The 21,228-nt window shown below is 48.7% G+C and overlaps 3 protein-coding genes across 14 annotated transcripts in view; 2 read left to right on the top strand and 1 right to left on the bottom strand.

Moving 5' to 3' along the window:
• The window catches only part of SEC22C (SEC22 homolog C, vesicle trafficking protein), a 41,128-nt gene extending 30,538 nt beyond the window's left edge, over positions 1 to 10,590 (bottom strand). For 7 of the 10 annotated variants that reach the window (XM_062200640.1, XM_062200642.1, XM_062200639.1 and 4 more), the window contains exon 1: positions 10,430 to 10,590. In XM_062200640.1, coding sequence (XP_062056624.1) covers positions 10,430 to 10,483 — 54 coding nt within the window. In that variant the 5' untranslated portion in view covers positions 10,484 to 10,590. Of the gene's footprint in view, positions 1 to 9,074; positions 9,180 to 9,334; positions 9,421 to 9,687; positions 9,763 to 10,429 lie in introns of those variants that run through there. The other 3 variants (XM_062200636.1, XM_062200638.1, XM_062200637.1) reach the window with 3 other exon arrangements.
• A 76-nt stretch (positions 10,591 to 10,666) lies between these two features.
• Positions 10,667 to 14,641, top strand: SS18L2 (SS18 like 2). 2 transcript variants are annotated; one of them, XM_062200647.1, is made up of 4 exons: positions 10,667 to 10,767; positions 12,130 to 12,208; positions 12,432 to 12,508; positions 14,138 to 14,641. In XM_062200647.1, exons 1-4 carry the CDS (start codon positions 10,667 to 10,669, stop codon positions 14,214 to 14,216), a joined length of 336 nt encoding a protein of 111 aa, XP_062056631.1. In that variant the 3' UTR covers positions 14,217 to 14,641. The 2 variants fall into 2 exon arrangements, with proteins under 2 accessions (XP_062056631.1, XP_062056630.1); XM_062200646.1 differs by having other exon boundaries at positions 14,100 to 14,641.
• Positions 14,642 to 17,610: 2,969 nt separating this feature from the next.
• NKTR (natural killer cell triggering receptor) overlaps positions 17,611 to 21,228 on the top strand; it is a 46,910-nt gene continuing 43,292 nt past the window's right edge. For both annotated transcript variants that reach the window (XM_062200627.1, XM_062200628.1), the window contains exons 1-2: positions 17,611 to 17,725; positions 17,915 to 17,995. In XM_062200627.1, the coding sequence (XP_062056611.1) occupies positions 17,938 to 17,995 (58 nt within the window). In that variant the 5' untranslated portion in view covers positions 17,611 to 17,725; positions 17,915 to 17,937. The remainder of the gene's footprint in view (positions 17,726 to 17,914; positions 17,996 to 21,228) is intronic.

The following is a 21,228-nucleotide window of genomic DNA, read 5'->3' as shown; positions in this document are numbered from 1 at the left end:
ATTCCGAAGCCAGGAGCCAGGAGCTTCCTCCTGGTCTCCCACGTGGGTTCAGAGGCCCAAGGACTTGGGCCATCTTCTTACTGCTTTCCCAGGCCATAGCAGAGAGCTGGATAGGAAGAGGAGCAGCCGGGACTAGAACCGGCACCCATATGGGATGCTGGTGCTTCAGGCCAGGGCGTTAACCTGCTGTACCACAGTGCCAGTCCCTGGTTATTTTTGTCTTAAAGATTGACTTATTTGGGCCAGTGCTGTGGTGCAGCGGGTTAACGCCCTGGCCTGAAGCACCAGCATCCCATATGGGTGCCGGTTCTAGTCCCGGCTGCTCCTCTTCCTATCCAGCTCTCTGCTATGGCCTGGGAAAGCAGTAAGAAGATGGCCCAAGTCCTTGGGCCTCTGAACCCACGTGGGAGACCAGGAGGAAGCTCCTGGCTTCGGATCAGCGCAGCTCCGGCTGTTGTGGCCAATTGGGGAGTGAACCAGCAGATGGAAGACCTCTCTCTCTGTCTCTACCACTCTCTGTAACTCTTTCAAATAAATAAAATTAAATCTTTAAAAAAAAGACAAAAATAACTTAAATAAAAAACTTTATAGATGAACTGAATGGTAAAATGGAAGGGTTAAGAATGAATCAGGGGCCGGCGCCGTGGCTCAACAGGCTAATCCTCCGCCTTGCGGCGCCGGCACACCAGGTTCTAGTCCCAGTCGGGGCGCCGGATTCTGTCCCGGTTGCCCCTCTTCCAGGCCAGCTCTCTGCTATGGCCCGGGAGTGCAGTGGAGGATGGCCCAAGTCCTTGGGCCCTGCACCCGCGTGGGAGACCAGGAGAAGCACCTGGCTCCTGGCTTTAGATCAGCACAATGTGCCGACCGCAGCGGCCATTGGAGGGTGAACCAATGGCAAAAAGGAAGACCTTTCTCTGTCTCTCTCTCTTTCACTATCCACTCTGCCTGTCAAAAAAAAAAAAAGAATGAATCAGAAAACATGAAGCCAGAACAGCGAAGTCATCCAGTCTGAAGGCTATAAGAGGAGGAACTAAGCTGAAAAATATTGCACAGAGCCTCAGGGATCTAACATTCATATCCCCGGAGTCCTGGAGGACAGGAAAAACATTCAAAGAAATAAGTCTAAATATTTCCCAAATTTGGCAAGAGACAGAAGCCTACAGATTCAAGAGACCGAACAAATCCCAAAAAAGATAAACCCAAAGAAAACCATGGCAGTACACATAATAGCCAAATTTAGGAAAACTAAAAGGAAAAAATCTTGAAAGCAGCAAGAGCAAACAATATCTTATATTCGGAGGAAGGGGAGGAACAATTCAAATGGCAGAAAATTTCTCATAAAACCGTGAAAACCAAAAGGAAGTAGCATTAAGTGCTGAAAGAAGAGAACTGCCAACCCAGAATTCCGCAGTCAGCAAAAACACTCTTCAAGGGCGAATGGACGAGGCACAATCAACCAAGGAACACTGAGAGACGGCATTACCAGCACACCTGCTCTTACAGAACCCTGGAGCAGCAAGAAAGAAGAAAGAACAACAGACTGAGCAAAAATATGAGAACATACCACAGATGTTTGACTAGTGAAGCAGAAATTTTTACATGTCTGATGTGGCTCTCTCTATGTAAATAAAGAAAATCCCTGTGTGTAGTCATACACTGGGGAGGACAGGAGGATGTGAAAGGACGTCAAGTTTCTACACTTCACTTAAAATAGTGACCTGCTGGGGCAGCAGTGACGCTGCGGCTTGGGATGCCCACATTCCGCAACGGAGTCCCTGTGTCACTCCTGGAACTGCTTCCTGCCCACACACACCCTGGAAAGCAGCAGGTGATAGCCAAGCTAGTTGGGTCCCTGCCACCCCCATGGAGACCCAGAATGAATTCCAGGCTCTTGGCTTTAGCGTGGCCCAGGTCTGGCTGTTGCAGGCATTTGGGAAGTGAACCGACAGATGTAAGACCTCTTTCTCTCTCTCTCTCTCTCTGTATGTGTGTTTGTTTCCTTCTCTCTCTTTGTCATTTTGCCTTTCAAATAAATAACCTTTTTTTTTTAAGGCAGGAGAGAGAATTCCCCAAGAACTCTACATACATAATTGATAGTTTAGATTAAGAGGTCTGTTTTCTCAGCAAGTGCAAACTATCACAATTCACAAAATATGAAATAGGTAATTTAAACAATTCTGTCAATAAATTTCCATCAAAAGAATTTGATGACTTAAAAACTCCTGAAAAAGGAATCTCCAGGCCCACATGGTTTCACTGGAGAATCCTATGACACATTTTAAGAAGAGTTAATGGAGCAGATGTCTGGCCTAGAGGGGAAGGTGCCAGTCAGGATGCCCAAGTCCCATCTGGCGTACCTGGGATCAGTTAACTGGCTCTGGCTCCTAACACCAGCTTCCTGCCAATGCAGACCCTGGAAGGCTCAAATAATTGGTTCCAGCCCCAACTTGGGAGACCTGGATTGCGTTCCCAGATCCTGGCTTCTGGCTTGACCTACCCTGGACACTATGGGCACTGGGGCGTAAACCAGCAAACGAGAGATCTTTTTTTTTCCTCTCTCTCCATCTCCCTCAGCCTCCAAAATAAAAAATAACTAAAACCGACTGTGCATAATCTCTTCCAAAAAAAATAGATGACAAGGGAACAATTCCAAATTCGTTTTAATCTGATAGCAAGACCAAAAAGTAGAAAAAAATAAAAAATGTAGACCTATATTCCTCATGAACTTACAGGCAAAAATATTAGCAAACAGAATTCAGTAGTATAACAAAAACAATTAGATATCATGATCAAGTGGGATTATTTTTAGGAAGCAGAGTTGGCCTAACATTCTAAGGTCAATGGTAGACATGTGGTACAGTAGTTAAGCTGTCACTTTGGACTTGTGCATCCTATATTGGTGTGTACTAACATAGGGACTTGTACCAAGTTCTGCCACCTATGTAGGAGGCCTGGAAGGAGTTCTAGGCTCCTGGCTTTAGCATGACCCATCCCCAATTGTTGCAGGCACTTGGGGAGTAAACCAGTGGGTGGAAGATCTCTCTTAGACTTTCTCTGTGTATTGCTGTCTCTCTGCCTTTGAAACAAAATGAACATAAATACTGTTACCAAAATCCCAATACCTTACCTAATACCTTACCATATTAACAGGCTAAAAAAGAAAAGTCACACAATCATATTAATTGATGTGCAAAAGGCATTTGACAAAATTCAATATCCATTCATAATAAAAATTCTCAGTAAAACAGGAATAGAGGAGAAATTCCTCAAGCTGATAAGCAGCATCTACAAAAAGCCCCCAGCTAATATCACGTTTAATGGTAGAATACTGAATGCTTTCTCTCTAAAATCTGGAATAAGGTAAGTATGTCCACTCTAATCACTGCTGTTCAACACAGTACTAGAAGTTCCACTATTGCAATAAGGCAAAAAACCCAGAAAAATAAGGTTATATAGATAGGAAAGGAAAAAATAAAACCTCTGTTATTTGAAGAAGAGATAACTGTCTACATGGAAAATCCCAAGGAGCTCACAAAAACAAACAAACAAACAAACAAAAAAACCCTCCTAGAATTAACCAAGTGAGTTCAACAAGGCCACAGGATCCAAGACAAACGTATCTAGAGTAGGTGTTTGGCACAGGAGTTGAAACATCACTGGGGGGGCCAGTGCTGTGGTGCAGCAGGTTAATGCCTTGGCCTGAAGCGCCAGCATCCCATATGGGCGCCTGTTTGAGACCCGGCTGCTACACTTCCAGTTCAGCTCTCTGCTATGGCCTGGGAAAGCAGTAGAAGATGGCCTAAGTCCTTGGGCCCCTGCACCCGCGTGGGAGTCCCGGAAGAAGCTTCTGGCTCCTGGCTTCGGAATGGCACAGCTTCGGGCGCTGCAGCCAGTTGGGGAGTGAACCATCGGATAGAAGATAGTTCTCTCTCTCTCTAGCTCTCTTTGTGTAACTCTGGCTTTCAAATAAATTAATTAATTAAAAAAAAATGAAACATCACTTGGGATGCTGTAACCATCTCAGTGTACCAGTGTTGGAGTCTTAGCTCCACTACCAATTCTAGCTTCCTGCTAATGTACACTATGGGAGGCAGCAGGTTAGGGCTCATGTCGCTGGGCCCCTGCTACCCAGGTGGGAAATCTGGACTAAGTTCTAGCCTCCTGGCTTTGGCCTGGCCCAGCCCTGACTGTTGTAGGCATTAGAGAGTGAACCAGCAGATGGGAGATCTCTCTGCCTTTAAAATAAAGAAAATAAAATAAAGATCAACATATAAAAACTGACTGTATTTCCATATACTGACAATGAACACATGGAAATCAAAACTAAAAATGTAATATCATTTACACTCAAGAAAATGATCTCAATAAAGCTATATTTTAAAAAAAAATTTTTTTATTTGACTGGTAGAGTTATAGACAGTGAGAGAGAGAGACAGAAAGGTCTTCCTTCCGTTGGTTCACTCCCTAAATGGCTGCTACAGCCGGCGCTGTGCCAATCTGAAGCCAGTAGCCAGGTGCTTCTTCCCGGTCTCCCATGCAGGTGCAGGGGCCCAAGCGCCTGGGCCATCCTCCATTGCCCTCCTGGGCCACAGCAGAGCCGGACTGGAAGAGGAGCAACCGGGACTAGAACCTGGCGCCCATATGGGAAGCCGGCACTGCAAGCGGAGGATTAACTAAGTGAGCCACGGCGCCGTCCCCAAGCTACAGTATTTTTTTAAAAAAATACCTATGTGTAAATCTAAGCAACATGATATGTATGCTGACCACTTCAAAACACTTGAAAAAAGTCAAAGCCCTAAAAAAATGAAAAATATACCACATTTATGGACTTGAAGATTTTAACATAGTGAATATGTCAATTCTCCAAATTGATGTACTGCTTAATTCAATTCCTATAAAATCAGCAGCAAGATAATCTGCAGCTACAAGTAAGATTATTCTAAAATTTATAGGTAAGGGCAAAGGAATGTTAATAGCTAAAGTAATTTTAAAAAAGATAAGGCAGAAGGGACTAGGCGCTTCTATTTTGAGATTTATTACACAGCTACAGGACTCATGCTTGTGTGGTATTGTCAGAGGAACAGACTTAGATGAGTGGAACAGAATATAGAACTACAAAATACACCTACACAAATATATCCAATTGATTTTTGACAAAATGCAAAAACAATTCAGTGAAGGAAGGATCATCTTTTTAACAGTGGAAAAAAAATCCTGATCTGAACCTCACACCTTACATAAAAATTAACTCAAAGTATATCAAAGTATTAAATATAAAAGATAAAACTATAAAACTGGAAAGAAAATACAAGAAAATTTTCAGAACATATGGCCTGGGGAAGAGTTCTTGGACTTAAGATGAAAAGCACAATCCTCGGAGGAAATTCCATAAACTGGACTTCATCAGCTCTGAAACATTTTCTTTACAAAAAAGCCCATATGAAGAGGATAACAGGCAAGCTAGAGACCAGAAGGAATATGTGAAAACTAGACATCTGATAAGAGACTCTTATCTAGGACAGTCTAAAAACAACCCAATCAGAAAATGGGCAAAATACACAAAAGAGGACATGCAGATGGCAAATAAGCACATGAAAATACATTCAGCATCACTAGCTATTTGGGAAATATAACTTAAGACCACATACCAATCAGAACAGCTAAAATGAAAACAATGAAAGATCAAAAGTTGGCAACCGTGCAAATAGACAGTACCTCTCATATATTACTGTGAAGTGGCAAACTTTTCTTTGGAAAAGTTTGATAGTTTCTTTTAAAATTCAACATGCAATTATTATATGAACTATTTATCAATCCCATTCCTGGCAGAGAAATAAAAACGTGTCCACCCAGAAATCTGTGTGCATTGTATCTTGCTCATTGTATCTTTATAAAAACCTCAAACTGGAAATGATCAAAATGTTCTACAAATGGCAAATGACCAAACAAGTCACAGTACATTCCTACCATGGAATACTATGCAGCAGCAGGAAAAGGAATGAACTATTGGGGCCGGCACCGTGCCATAGCAGGCTAAGCCTTTGCCTGTGGTGCCGGCATCCCAGGTGAGCCCTGGTTCATTTCCCAGCTGCTCCTCTTCCCATCCAGCTCTTTGCTTATGGCCTGGGAAAGCCATGGAAGATGGCCCAAAGAGCTTGGGCCTCTGCACCCATGTGGGAGACCTGGAGAAAGCTCTGGATCAGCACTGCAGCTGTTTGGGGAGGCGAGGGGGAACCAGCGGATGGAAGACATTTCTCTCTGGCTCTCTCTCTCTGTAACTCTGCCTCCCAAATAAACAAATAAAATCTTAAAAAAAAAAAAAAAAAAAGGAATGAACTATTAATGCACAACACCTTGGAAAGCTCTCAAGAGTTTTACGCAGATTGAAAAAAAGCCAGGTATCAGAAGGTTGCATCCTGCACAAATTCTTTCATGTAACATCCTTGAAATGACAAAATGATACAGATGGACCACCGACAGACAGAGCTTAAGGATAGTGGGCAGGAGGGAAATGAGAGCGACGATGAAGCGGCAGTAAAAGGGAGAACTTTATGGTGATGGAGTAAATCTGTATATTGATTACAGTGGTGATTACAGGAATCAGCACATGTCAAAAAAATGGCATAGTACAACATGCACATTTTATACCAATGTCAATGTCCTGAATTTGATATTGTACTAGTTACATAAGAGTTAACCAATGGGGGAGACCAAGTGAAGAAAATACAGAACTACCCTGTAACATCTTTGCAACTTCCTGTGACTAAAATTATTTTAAACCACAAGTTGGGAAAAAAAAAAAAAAGAATTAACTTAAGGTCCTTATGTTTCACTTATATTATGCTCATATTTCTTTTTTATGTTTAAATGTCATTTTAAAATAGCACCACCAGCACAATAATCTTATCTGCTAATTAACTGTGGTTCTGACGATCTATCCATAAACACTGAAGGGCATGTTATATAGTGAACAGCTCCACAACTACTTGACATTTCCAAAGTGGTAGGTATTATAATCTCAGAGCTCATTAAAACAGAGCTGCTCAAGGATAATTAGTATTCTGTTTAAAACCGGAAAGCAGTGGTGTGAATCTGGAAAATCATGCCACAGTTCCAGAAAAAAACATCATCAATTCCACAAGCACAAAGGCAGCCTTAGAGTGCTCACCCTGAAATACTCTCCCCAGCTTTCCTGGTCTTACCAGCTCCTTCTCCAGGCCAATGGACCTCCAAGCACACATTAGGAAGCCTTCAAAAACAAACAAACAAACAATACAACCTGCCAAGCAAATGAACGAATGGCCTAAGGGATGCCTTATTTTTGTACACTGAAACAACAAACATAGTTTTGTAGATCCTGTGCCAAAATGCTGATTCAGAGTTTGCCCAAAAGGTTTATTTGGATGGAACTTTCTAAGTACAACATGACAAAATACACAACATCCATATTTTGCGGTTTTATGAAAACATTGTGCAATCTGCCTCCCTCATGTCACAAATCCTTCCCTATCATCTGTAGCTTATCCTTATTCTACCAGCAAATACTGTGTCCACACTAGGGGTCACTCTTGTTCGCACTGTTTTCTCCCCCTTTTACCCTTAACCCACTCTAGATCTCTTCCACATTCCGTAAGGCAGGACAGAGAGAACAGAGATGACCCGGCTCTGCAACAAGAATTTAAACCAGTAGAACGTGTTTGTTTTGTCACACAAATATCCAAACCCACGTGTGCACCATAAGGCATGTGGCTCAGTTCTCAGATTCGAAGTACAGAACACACACCTGAACTGGATCATCCTTAGGGAGTTCACCCGCAGCCACAGGACTTGGGAACCTGTCGCCTAATCCAGAGTCTCTAAGCTCCGAGCTGCTTGGGGATGCCGTGGAGAGGAAGGTGAGGATTAACTCTGTCATCTGTTAGGAGCCGAGAAGGGTAGGGAGCTGACCTTTACAGGAACTAATACTATAGTCAGCCTTGAGCATCCCTGGGTACTGTATCTGAGGATTCATTCCACTCCCAGCCCCAAAAAAGAGTTGCATCGGTACTGAAGAGACAGTACACATTTTCCTTGTCGTTATTCCATAACGATACCACAAAACAATGAATAATACCGTACTGACATTGCATTAGTTATTAACCTGGAGCTGATGTAGAGTACATGGGAGTGTGTCCCTTACACTTTATATAAGACACCTGGGCATCGGCAGATTCCCTGTGGGAAGGGAGCGGGAACCAATCCCCTAGGGATACCGAGGCAGGATGGGATATGCCAAGCACTGTGTTAGGAACGTTTAGAGTGGTGATGCTGCGCCTAAGTACTCGTAACTACATATAACTACCTATAACTCGTAACTACCTATAACTACCATGTTGCACTGGACAGGTAGGAAAACAGCAGCTGCAAGGCTAAAGAACCGGGATTCAGATCCAAACTTCTCTTTGAAATAGTAAAAAAAAAAAAAAAAAAAAAAAAAGCAGCCCAGTCTTTCCACCACAGCCCGCTTCTCTAAATCCTTTAGACTTACATCCAAAATAATTCTTTTCTTTAAAAAAAAAATTTTAAGACAAAGAGAACGCTCCCCTCGGCTGGGTCACTCCCCAAAACGTCCCCATCACATCCCTGGTGGAGACTGGGAACTCAGTGCGAGTCTCCCACGGGGGTGGCGGGAACCCAATTCGGGGAGCCCCCAGCGCTGCCCCCCCAGGGTCTGCATTAGCAAGAAGCTGGAATCCGGAGCCCGCGGCGCGTATGGAACAGGGCGTATAACCAACAGGCCAGACACCTGCCCAACACCCATTTTTTTTTGGGGGGGGGGGGGTAAGAGCACTAACACTATAACGAACCGGGGACCTGTTGGCAAGGTCACACTGCTTCTGTGGGGGCTCTGCAGGTCCGTGTGCGCACCCGCAGCGGGACCGGCCCGCGACCGACGGTCATTCACGTCTGCGGTGCACCGGCTCCGGCCCCCGCCGCTCGATGACGTGAGCTCGGCGGACAGTTAACCACACGCGTCCCCTCCCGTAGAGGACACTCCCCGTCTCCTCCCACCGCGGGCAGCGCTCGGCGCGCACCTGTCCGCCGAGAGGGTCCTGCAGGCGCGCGCCTCGGCTCGTCCCGCGGCCCTAGGGAGCAGCCGAGACAAAGGCGACACAGGGGGACTCCGGGAAGCCAGATGACGCCGGGCGGGTCCAGGCCGGGACGAGGGCTGGGGCCGGAGGGCGGGGCGGGCCTCCCGGCCGCCTCCACCTCCAGGCCCGCCCTGCGCCACACCCGATCCCGCCTGCTCCAGGCTAACGGCCCGCGGCACCCGCCTTCGCCGGCCAGCCCTCACCTCGCCCCGACGGCGGCCTTCGGGAGTGGGCACCCGCCGCCGCCGCCCCGGCAGCCTTAGCCCACCGGGCAAGCGCCGGCGCAGGACGCCGGTGGCCCTGGAGCAGGTAGGCGGCGATGCGCGTGCGCGAGCCTTGAGCCCTCATTCGCTGCTGCTAGGCGACACCGGCACCCAAACCAACCAATCCTGGAGCGTCTCCAGAACCCGGTCCCGGAGGGGCGGCGAATAAAGTAGTTCTTAAAGGGGCGACCCAAACGGAGAGGGGCGTGACCTGGGTGCGCGCCTCCCAGGTTTCCCTCCCACCTCCAGGCTCTGGTCCACGGGGATCTGAGGTCCAAGCCGGTAATCCTCACCTCCGGAGGTGCCAGGAGCTCGATTCCCGCCCGGGTAGCGAACGGCAACGCACGTCTGGAGGCGTGGCGGCTCCGCGTGACCGAGCGACACGCCCGAAGCGTGGGTTCCCCGAGTCTGAGCCGCTGGGCGGGAGGCCGGAGAGAGGCAACCAGAGGAGCCCGGCCTACTGCCAGCCTGGATGGGGTGCCAAAGTCCGGCCCTGAAGGGACACGCCCCAGGCTGAGGGCCGGCTGGACGCAGAGTGGGGAGCCGACTGCATCCACTTAACTCATTCAGCACCTGTTGTTTGGGCCAGGCCCCGGACCATCAAGGACCTCCTCCTGCCGCTCGAACCCGTGAGGAAAGGAGGGCAGGGACTGCTGTCTCAGGGCTTCTGGGAGAACTGACAGGAGCTTTTGGCCCGGCCTTGGGGCTCCAAGGAGGCTTCCCTGAGGAGGTGACGGTGGCTGATGGGGCAGCTAACGAGGCAAAGGGAAGAAGTGTGTTTTAGAGAGAGATCAGCTTGTACGGCGAGAAGAACAAGGAGATTTGAGAGTCGTGTGGTGCACGTGCTAGGGAACAGGCTAGGATTCGCTCTCAGCGTGTATTCTTTAACTGTTCTCACCGTGGGCCACTAAAGACAAGGCTCTGGGGGAGGGGAGAGGAAAATGGGTGCCAGGTCTATAACATCCGGGAGCTTTCGGATGTGAAGCCGTGCACGCTCAGAAGCTGCAGGGTAAGTGCTTTCCTTTAGGGTCTTACCTCTCTGACTGGAGCAGTTGGTGCAACGCAAGCCAGCCCCACGATGGATGACATGCGGTAGCTAAAGTCCTGGCCTTCGTCTCCAACTGCTGGCCACTTGGGCTCCAGCCTCACAGTCAACTCCTGCCACTTTCTCTTCCAGGCCTCTTCCGCCCTTCTCTCTTGGACCCTGGACTCTGGTGTCGCCACACAGGAGCCCCATCTCTGGAGTTATAAACGCAGAACCTGGTCTCCTACATGTCCTCGCACTGTTCTCCGGCCTGTGGGAACTTCCGGTCCAGTAGTTCCTCCACTTTGTTCTATTTATCGGCTCCCTCCGGTCTTGACATCCTTCAACGGTGCGTCCAGGGCCCCTCACCCCCATCACAATCTTCCCAATTTGCTCACACCCCTTGCCCATCCATCACATCTGCCTGGCAGCTCTCCAACCTTCTGTCTTCTCTCAATTTGCTCCTGGGCTGTAACAATTTCACAGCCACTCAGACCGGTGCTGCGTACATTGCCTACTTCAGCCAAGTTCTCCACCCGGTGTAGCAGTCTGTGTGTTTGTCCAGTCAGCTCTCTCTCCAAAAGTACTCCACTATCAACTTGCAAATCTCTTGCATGCTCCCCAAATCTCCCAGTCTTCGACCTCCAGAGGCCTCCTCTAAACAAAGAGCAACCACCAAAGCGATGCCCCTGCATGGGGTTGAATTAAGGGGACCGTGGACGGTGACCCCAGGAAGGCAGACAAGCCTCTGAGACAGCCAGCCCTCCAGGAAATGAAACTCCAGAAGCCCCCCCAAGTTCTCTTTCCCAAATCACCTGGTTACTGCTCACTCCTTGCTGTCGGTAAGAGCAGCGTTGTTGCCAAGTTCACCACCCGTGGGCTTGAGTACCGCGGCCATTCCACAGTTGCAGCCATCACAGGAACTCTGCGAGGCGGGAGGGCAGAGCCCGCTTCCTCCAGGCATCTTGCAACAAATCCTCTTTTGCAGTGTGGAGCCTAGGCAGAGCGGGGGCGAGGGGACGAGTGAGGGCATTCAAGCCACACCGCCTGTGATCACGGGAGACTGCCGTGGTCCGCAGTAGATAGGGGACCTTGGACAAGTTACTTAACCTGGTTTTTCTCATCTGTAAAATGGAGAAAACACGAGAGGTTCTAAGGGCTGTCAACCTAGTAAGCATTATTATGGTCCGAAGAAAATGTAGGCGCGCACTCAGGAGTTTCTCCCTCAGCAAAGAGCAAAGCTGACACCAGCGTTCTGCGGCCAGGCGCGAGCCAGTGGCCAGGATTCACGCTCCAGAGAGAGGCCTGCAGGCCGGCCAGTGGACTCGAAGCCATAGAAATGGGTTCCAGTCACGAGCCGTGTGTGACCCCCAGCAAGCTGCTCTTCCAGACAGACTCGGGACACACTGCCTGAACGTCATGAGAGTTGACACGCCCATGGCAGCCACCACCCGGGGTCCCGGTTTGCTTTCCAGACTGCGCAAGCGCTATAGCGCGCGCTACCGGGCGCCCTGGGGGCGGGGCCCGACGAGGGCGTAGAACGTCGCTCTGGCGCGTCCAATCACAGCTGACGTCGCGCGTGGGTCCAATCACCGTCGAGAGCGTAAACCCGCCAATCGTGGGGCCCCCCCCTCTGGCCCTGGTGCACGGCCCTCCGCGGTTTCTGACGTGTTTTTTTGTTTTGGTTTTGGTTTTTTTTTATTTTGCCCAGGCTCCCCGGGATGTCTGTGGCCTTCGTACCCGACTGGCTGAGGGGCAGTGCGGAAGTCAATCAAGAGACCATCCAGCGGGTGAGCGGCAGTGCTGGGCAGTGGAGTCGGGGTCGCGAGGGGCTGCGGGGCGCGGGGAGCTTCCTGGAGTGACCTGCATCCCAGCTGAGGCTCGCAGCGTGCGGAGGGCGTTGGCGCGCGGGGGAACGAAGCCAGCCCCGGCGCCGGCGCGGCGCGGCACGGCCTGCACGCGCGGAAGGGAGCGGCCCTCGCCGCCGTCCTAACCCTGTCTCTGCCCTTTCAGCTCCTGGAAGAGAATGACCAGCTCATCCGCTGTATCGTGGAGTATCAGAACAAAGGCCGGGCGAACGAGTGCGTCCAGTAAGTGCCCTCTTCCCGCCCTTGGCCGGAGTGTAAGGACAGCCAGCGCGACAAACGTGGGTGACTGATCGAGGAAGGGGCCGAACCTAGGGGGAGACGTGGCTCCCTCTGCAGAACTTGAGCGTTCGCGCTACAGAGCCTACTTCGCTTGAAGCCACGCCAGCTGATGGACAGGGAGGGGAGAACAGGAAAAACCAGGCTCGAGAGAAAAGAGCCATGACTCCTTTCTTTTTTATTTTATTTTATTTACTTTTTTTGACAGGCAGAGTGGACAGTGAGAGAGACAGAGAGAAAGGTCTTCCTTTTGCTGTTGGTTCACCCTCCAATAGCCGCTGCGGCCGGCGCACCGCGCTGATCCGATGGCAGGAGCCAGGTGCTTCCTCCTGGTCTCCCATGCGGGTGCAGGGCCCAAGCACTTGGGCCATCCTCCACTGCACTCCCTGGCCACAGCAGAGAGCTGGCCTGGAAGAGGGGCAACCGGGACAGAATCCGGTGCCTCGACCATGACTAGAACCTGGTGTGCCGGCACCGCAAGGCAGAGGATTAGCCTATTGAGCCGCGGCGCCGGCCCATGGCTCCTTTCTCATCACGGGTCGCTGCCTGCCCTCTTTCAGGCCATTCGGCTGCTAAGCTCCGTGCCATTTCTACCTTGAAGTCAGTCTGGGAGTGACACGGACAGGCTGTCAGGGGATGTCCCAGTTGCCTTCTAGCCAGACCGCAATGAGAGAGTCTGAGAACATTTTCCAAATCTAGTCCAGGAATTGTAGCTTGTTTCTTCATAGAAAAATATTGCACTGCTACTGGAGAAATGCTCAAGAAAGCCACACTGGGAGCTGGTGTTGTGGCACAGTGGATTAAGCCACCCTTTGCGACACCTGCATCCCATATCAGAGTGCCTGAGATTGAAAACCACTTCTGCTTCCGAACTAGTATCCTGGTAAACCAGCAGATGATGGCCCAAGTACTTGGGATAGCCAGTGGATGGAATTGTGCTCAATATCTTCAAGTCACCACAACGAGACCATCATGGTCAAAATTCAGCCAAGGGAAAGCTGTGGGAGATGAGCTGCAGATGAGCCTGGGGACCCTAATCACGGAAAGCCTATTAGGTCATGGGAAGGGACACCGGGAGGCGAATGCACACTAGGCGGCAGCAGGCAACTGCTCAATTAGTTGGATCCCCCAGCACCCATGTGGGAGACCCAGATGGATTTCTGTGGCTCCTGGCTTCTCTTCCCTGGTACCTCAACCCTGGCTGTTTGGCTGCTTTTCAAATAAACAAGAAAGTAGTTTTGCTTTTTAGATTGGCTTGTTGTACAATGATCACATAGGCTGCTGTGTGGAGAATAAAGTAGGGGTGCAGATTGATTGATATGGCTTGGCCTGCAGACGTAGCTGGTAAGAATAGGTGAGAGTTTGCATATGTTTCTCAAAGTATGTTAAATAAGAAGATTGATTACACTGAATCATCTAATCAATGGAAGAGCCATTCCTCCTTTATGGGTAAGTTCTTTCCCCGTTTTTTGTTCATGGTAAAAACAAGCTTGATTTTTTTCCTTTTTTTTTTTTTTTTTTTTTTTTTAACCCATAGGTACCAGCATGTGTTACATAGAAATCTCATTTATCTAGCTACCATTGCAGATGCCAGCCCAGCCGGTACTTCAAAAGCAGAATAATCTTCCACTTGGCTGTTGTGAAGAGAAATTGAATATAATCCACTTCCTGTGACATGGAGACAGGATCTTTACCAGCGCGACTGCTCAAAATGTGAAGGAAACCTCTGTGGCTCTTTTTAAAATGTGAAGAAGGCTACTAATGTAACTGTGTTCTCCGTGTAAATATTTATTTTAACAATTAAGCTGATCTCTCAATAGACTGGCTCAGACAACCTTTCCTGAAATGAGAACATGTTTGGATAACAGACACATTGGACATCTTCAAGGCTACATTTTTGTTTCAGACTAAGAAGTTTCAACTGAGTGTTGGGTGATCAGCAGGAATTGGTGGGACTCCTAACTCTGACCTTAACAAATGGACATGTGATTGTGTGCTCCTTCCTACCAGTTTGTAAACGCCTTCCCTCTGACTGCTGTTTTCTGGTTGCTTTGAAATAAAACTTGCTTTTCCACAAAAGACTGATAAGGAAGTATAAACATTTTCATATAATAAATGTTCCTTTTGGTTTTCCAGAAAAACTATAGATTTAATTGTAAGGAATGTAACAATGTCATTATCATTGCCAACAAAATTAGTAGTGATTCTTAATTGTTCTCTAATGTCATCTGGGGTTATCATAGGTAACATTGTTTTCTTCAATCATCAGAAAATGTCTTGATTTGTCTGAACCAGCATCCAAACAACATTCATACATTGCATTTTGTTAATGTCATTTTTTAAAAAATTTATTTTATAGAGTTATAGACAGTGAGAGAGACAGAGAGAAAGGTCTTCCTTCCGTTGCTTCACACCCCAAATGGCTGCCATGGCCAGCGCTGTGCCGATCCAAAGCCAGGAGCCAGGTGCTTCCTCCTGGTCTCCCAAGTGGGTACAAGGGCCCAAGCACTCAGGCCATCTTCCACTGCACTCCCGGGCCACAGCAGAGAGCTGGACTGGAAGAGGAGCAACTGGGACTAGAAACGTGCCCATAAGGGATGCAGGTGGAGGATTAACCAAGTGAGCCACGGTGCTGGCCCTGATGCCACTTTAAGCTGTTGAACAGTTCCCCCTCATTATTGCTGTTTGTTGAAAATCCTAGGTCATGTGTCTTAAGACTGTCTCATTTTCTGGATTCATCCAGTTGTACCTATAATATTAAATACGTCCCACTGTCATTTTCCTGTAAACTGGCAAATCTAGAGACTTATTCAGACTTAGGTTCTAATATTTTTGGCACTAATACATCATAGGAAGTGGTATCTGCCTTTGCATTGCATCAGAAAGTGAACTGATTTATTTTCAAGTTCCCATTAGTCTTTCACTTAAATTGTAATCTCACCTTTTTTTTTTAAACTTATTAAGGATTGCATTATGGTGATTTTCTGTTTTATTATTCCTTCTGCCTTTATTAGTTGTATTCAGCAAAATTTTCCCTCTTTGAGACTTACCTGAAAATGAAGGAAAAAGATTTTTGTGAGTGAACCCAAAATTAGAAGCCCAGGTCCCTGCTCCTTCTGTTGGAGCCCAGGGTTGGAACTTGGGATGCCTGTAATATCTAAATAGTGCATGGATACTCAGGATCTGTCAGCTGAGCTGAGGGTGGATCCAGCAAGCAGGAGACAGGCATGGAGTTGTGGCAGCAGCGATGGCTATTCAGACAACTGCCATGAACGAAGCCATCTCAGATTGTGAATACTACACTCTTTGGTCTTTTAAGTTACTGACCTTTTTCCTCCTGTTTTAAAGCGTGGTTTTATTTTCACAAGTATCTTCTGCTACATCCTCTTTCGTGGGCAGCTTGGATCTCTCCTTTCACATTCCTATGAAAAAACCATGGCAATAAACCCCTTTTGCCAGGTAGGGCCTTAACTTGTTTTATGTTGACCCTACTTGTTGACTTGGTTCAAACCCTAAATTCTACTTTGAGTACTTGGCTCTGACAGTTTCTGGACACTAGTCTTCACAAGCAGAGTGTGTTTGGGTAACAAATATTGAAATGTTCTGGGTGCTGCTAGAAGCCATATTGGCTGCGCCAGTCCATCTGGGTCTATGCACCAAGGGTAAGGCATTTAGATAACTGGTTTATCTTGGTTTGGTTTCCTCAGAAGCAGATGAGTCCAGGTTAGTTATTTAGGAAGTGCTGTGGTCTCAGTGTGTTGCCCCAGATTCACCCATAGGTTGAAATCCTCACCCACAAGAGGATGGTATTTGGAGAACCAGAATTTTTTTTTTTTTTTTTAAGATTTGTTTTATTTGAAAGAGTTACAGAGAAGGAGAGACAGAGAGAGGTCTTCCATCCACTGGTTCACTCCCCAGATGGCCACAATGGCCAGAGCTGCACCGATCCGAAGCCAGGAGCTTCTTCCGGGTCTCCCACACGAGTGCAGGGGCCCAAGGACTTGGACCATCTTCTACTGCTTTCCCAGGCCATGGCAGAGAGCTGGATCGGAAGAGGAGCTGCTGAGTCTCGAACTGTCGCCCACATGGGATGCTGGCGCCTCAGGCCAGGGCTTTAACCCAGTGCACCACAACGCTGGACCAACCCAGTCTTTTTCTTATTTCTTTTAACATATTTATTTTGACAGGTAGAGTTACAGACAGTGAGAGAGAGAGACAGAGAGAAAGGTCTTCCTTTTCTTTAGTTCACCCCTCAATGGCCGCCGCGGCCTGCGCTGCACCAGGTGCTTCCTCCTGGATGGAACTGCACATCCCTCCAGGAAAATGGAAGCCCATACTTAGTAAGTTCTAATAGACCAGAGTCGAACGCAAAAGCTGCAACTCTGTAAGATTTCCAGACGAAAACGTAGGCGATATTGTCACAAACGTGAGGTAGGTAGGGGTTTCTCAGCACAGAAAAACCCTAGAAGAAAGCCATCGCTGGCTTCACCGAAATTAAATACTGCTTCCCACAAAACAGGGTCGAAGCAAGGCTCAGACTGGGAGAAAATACTCGCAAGCGTCTGGCCTAAGATTTGTATTCAGAACACACATTTATGTCTAACAAATCATCTGTAGCGAGAACTCTCAACAGTAAAATGAAAAAGTACATTTAAGAAATGGGCTAGAAGCCTTTAAAGTGAGGCCGCGTACTGTACTCGCCTGACAACAGGAGCCTATGCCACCTCGACTTGGCGCACAACGCTGGACTACGAGAAAGTCTCGCGATACCACGAAACGGGCGCACGCCCACAGCCCAAACTGCGCGGTGGCGTAGCGAGCGCAGGCGTACCCAAGGTTCCCCGATTGGGTGATTGACTCCAGAGGGCGGGGCAAAAAGGAAGCGCGCAAGTATCGGAGCACGCGGCTGGAGCTACCGGACACGCCCACCGGGGCGCACCTCCCGCCCCACCCCCGACTCCACCGCCCCCTTCGGTTAACCGCCCCCTCCGAGGCTGTGCTCTCGCGGTATTTGTCCCGATCTCGCGGGGCTTAGCGTGGCACTGGGAGGCCGGGCCGGGAGGAGGAGGAGGTGGCGTTCCGTTAGTGGCGTTGGGTTCTGGCGGCGGCGGTGGTGCTATCTCCTCTGCGCACGGGGAGCCGTTCAGGCTGGAGGCCAGCCAGGTGAAGCGCTCTCCCGGATGCCTGTGCACGCTGCGCGGCCGCCGGCGGCCCCCGGGCGGGCCGGGATCCGGGTCGCGGCCGCCGCCTGCGCTGTGGGCGACAGGCCGGCGCCGGGCGATCGCGGCGCGGGCCCCGCCCCGGCCCCGCCCCAGCCCCCGCCCTGACCGCTGTACTCTCCCTCTCTCCCAGCTCTTGCCGCCACCTCGGTCGCGATGGGGGCGCAGGACCGGCCGCAGTGCCACTTCGACATCGAGATCAACCGGGAGCCGGGTGAGCCGGAGGCTGGGGAGCGCTGCCGGGGGCCTGGGCTTGCTCTGGCGAGGGGGAGGGGTCACCCCTCGTCAGCCCTCCCCCGGGCCTTTTTGGGAGCGGAGAGGCACAGTCAGCGTCCCTTTTTTCTCCTGAGGAAATCGCTGGCGAGGAGGGTGTCCCGGGCACACCCCCTCCTGCACCCGCTGTGGGGAGCCCGGGCCTCTTCTTCCCAAGCCCCACATCCCCCCCTCCCCCCCCAGCACCTGGGAGCTGAGTGCTCAGACCCAGCCTGGCGCCAAGAAAAAGGGGGTGCAGCCCTTTCTGGACTTTCCCTCCTCCCTGTGGAGGCACTTGCAGTTCCGATTGCTGGTCTCTTGCCCCGTACTTTGAAGTTTGGACTCGCATGTTCCGTATTTTCCGATCACTCTGTCTCCTTAGTGCCTTGGCCCCTCTTGTGTTTTCCCTCGAGGATCTTCAGCCAGGCTTCCTTGGTCCCTGTGGCAGCCGAGTGGTGGCCTGTGTGCGCTTTAGCGTTCACGTTCTCGTGTGTAGGGAATCCCGCCCCCACCCGCACCCCCCCCCCATGCATTATTGCATCTGCTTGAAAATAAAACGTTCCCCCACCCACCCCCCACCCCCCGCCAAAGGGCAATTGTTTGATTCAAAGGGGTAGTGATCTCAGGGTTCCAGACTGTTTTCTTTTGTTGTTCCTAGCTGTGACTGGAGGTTCAGTTAGAGACGACTGCTGCCGTTCCAGGCTCCGGAGATAAAGCAATGAATAAAACAAAGGCTCTCCTTTTATAGTGCATATTCTATCGGGGGGGAGATGGCAGTAGAAATGGGGGGAAATGCTGTGGCTTGGACTGTTGTAATAAGTCGGTCAGCCAAGGCCGTATTTTGAGATGCTGGTGTTTAAGTAGTTGGCTGGAAGGTGCTGAGGTGAGCTGGGTGGAGGCAGTGTTTGAGAAGAGCGTCCCTGACAGGGGAAACATTTCACACAGGTCCTGAGCCGGAGTGCACTTGGCATGTTTCAGGCCAGCAAGGAGCCCAGATAGGGAAGAGAGAGCTGGGCAGTGGCCTGCTAGGAAGTTGTTAAAGGGAATAGGAGGGAAGGAATGAGGTGAGCTTGTTCATTTTGTTACCTTTCATGTTGAGTCTTGATGGCTCTTCTTGTGTGTGGGTTTTTTTTTTTTTTTTGCTAAGAAAAAAACTCAGGTGCTTCAGATAATAATTTTTTATTTTTTGTTTTTTGTAAGGATTAAAAATAGCAGATGCCTGAAAAATAGAAATCAACAAAGGCTCTGTTGCCATGCCAAGTACATGTTCAAATCCTAGATTTGCAGATGACCAGTGTTTTTTTTTTTAATATTTATTTGAAAGTCATAGTTACACAGAGAGAGGAGAGGCAGAGAGAGAGAGGTCTTCCATCCACTGGTTCGCTCCCCAGTTGGCTGCAAAGGCCGGAGCTGCACCAATACAAAGCCAGGAACCAGGAGCTTCTTCCAAGTCTCCCACGTGGGTGCAGGAGCCCAAGGACTTGGACCATCTTCCACTGCTTTTGCAGGCCATAGCAGAGAGCGGGATTGGAAGTGGAGCAGCCAGGACTCGAACCACTGCACATATGGGATGCCAGCACTGCAGTCAGCAGCTTTACCTGCTAAGCCACGTTGCCACCCCCCAGATGACCAGTGTTCTGAAATCTCCAGAATAGTGGACTAGCACACCTGAAGACACTGAATCCTGTGTAAAACAAGGAATGCTTACATTGTGCCTGGTTGAGCCCGTTGAGTTGTATATAGTTCAGTCTCTAGAATTTTTTGATAAATACTGGATAATTGACCCACTATTGATTTAAGGGTCACTTCGGTTATATGAAGTGAAATGTCTTGCTTTGTTGGATTTAACCGTTAGTACATATAAGAATATTTCAGAAAGTTCATGGAAAGTGGAATTAAAAGATAAATTTATTTGGTGAAAAAAAAAACTTTGAAATCCATAGTTTTTTTTAAAGATTTATTTTATTTGAAAGGCAGAGCTACAGAGAGTTAGAGGTAGAGGCAGAGAGAGAGAGGTGTTCTATCCACTGGTTCACTCCCCAGATGGCTGCAATGGCTGGAGCTGGGCTGTTACGAAGCCGGGAGCCAGGAGCTTCTTCTGGGTCTCCCACATGGGTGCAGGGGCCCAAGGACTTGGGCCATCCTCCACTGTTTGCCCAAGCCATAGCAGAGTGCCCGATAGGAAATGGAGCAGCTGGGTCTTGAACCGGCGCCCATATGGATGCCATTGCTTCTGGCCAGGGAGTTAACCCGCTGTGACACAGTGCCAGCCCCTAGCCTCACTTATTCTGAGGCTCTTTTGTTAAGTAGGTAAATACACATTTTTGGTTGTTGTCTTATTGAACCGATCTTCTGTTACTATGTATGTAATGACCCTTTCTATTCCTAGTAATTTTCCTTTCTCGGAAATTTTGATCTGAATATAGCAACTCCAGCTTTTCTTAATTTTTACATGGTGTATAATTTTCAGTACTTTTACTGTTAATCTATCCGTATCATTATATTTAAGTGGATTTCTGTTTAAGGTAGCAAATAGATGAGTCTTTTTTTTTTTTTAGGAGTTATTTATTGCAGCTGGGGTTGTGGCATAGCAGGTAATGCAGCCGACTGGAATGCCTGCATCCCATATGGGCGCCGGTTTGTGTCCTGGCTGCTCCACTTCATCCCGCTCCCTGCTAATGACCTAGGAAGTCAGTGGAGGATGGTCAAGTGCTTGGGCCCCTGCCACCCTGTGGGAGACCTGGAAGCTCCTGGCTCCTGGGTTTGGTCTGGCCCAGCGCTGACTGTTGGAGCCATCTGGGGAGTGAACCAGCATATGGAAGACCCTCTCTCTCTATAACTCTGACTTTCAAATAGATAAATAAATTAAAAAAAAAAAAAAAAGAGTGTGGTGACTTAACCTGCTGCACAATGCCCACTGCTTATTACCCATTCTGACCATCTCTTTTAGTGTGTTTAATATATTTAAAATAACTGTAGTTGTGTTTGGACTTGGCTATTGTTTGTTTCTGATTCTTCTTTTTATTTGATTTTTCTTTCCTTGTTTGGATTATTTGAATATTTTTTAGTGTTCTTAATTTTTGTTTTCTTTTTTTAGAATTTTTTTAAAGATTTATTTATTTATTTATTTGAAAGTGGAGTTATACAGAGAGAGAAGTAGAGACAGAGAGAGAGGTCGTCCATCTGCTGGTTCAC

Source organism: Lepus europaeus, chromosome 9 (genome assembly GCF_033115175.1).
Source record: "Lepus europaeus isolate LE1 chromosome 9, mLepTim1.pri, whole genome shotgun sequence".
NCBI lineage: Eukaryota > Metazoa > Chordata > Mammalia > Lagomorpha > Leporidae > Lepus > Lepus europaeus.
This window is presented reverse-complemented; position numbering and strand designations above follow the sequence as displayed.

Excerpts from the sequence above, each read along its gene's own strand:
- SS18L2 (XM_062200646.1), top strand. The coding sequence starts at position 10,667 with ATGTCCTCGCACTGTTCTCCGGCCTGTGGGAACTTCCGGTCCAGTAGT. Across the intron at positions 10,768-12,129 it reads GGTCTTGACATCCTTCAACG|GCTCCCCGGGATGTCTGTGG; the intron begins GTGCGTCCAGGG and ends TATTTTGCCCAG. Across the intron at positions 12,509-14,099 it reads CGGGCGAACGAGTGCGTCCA|GTACCAGCATGTGTTACATA; the intron begins GTAAGTGCCCTC and ends TTTAACCCATAG.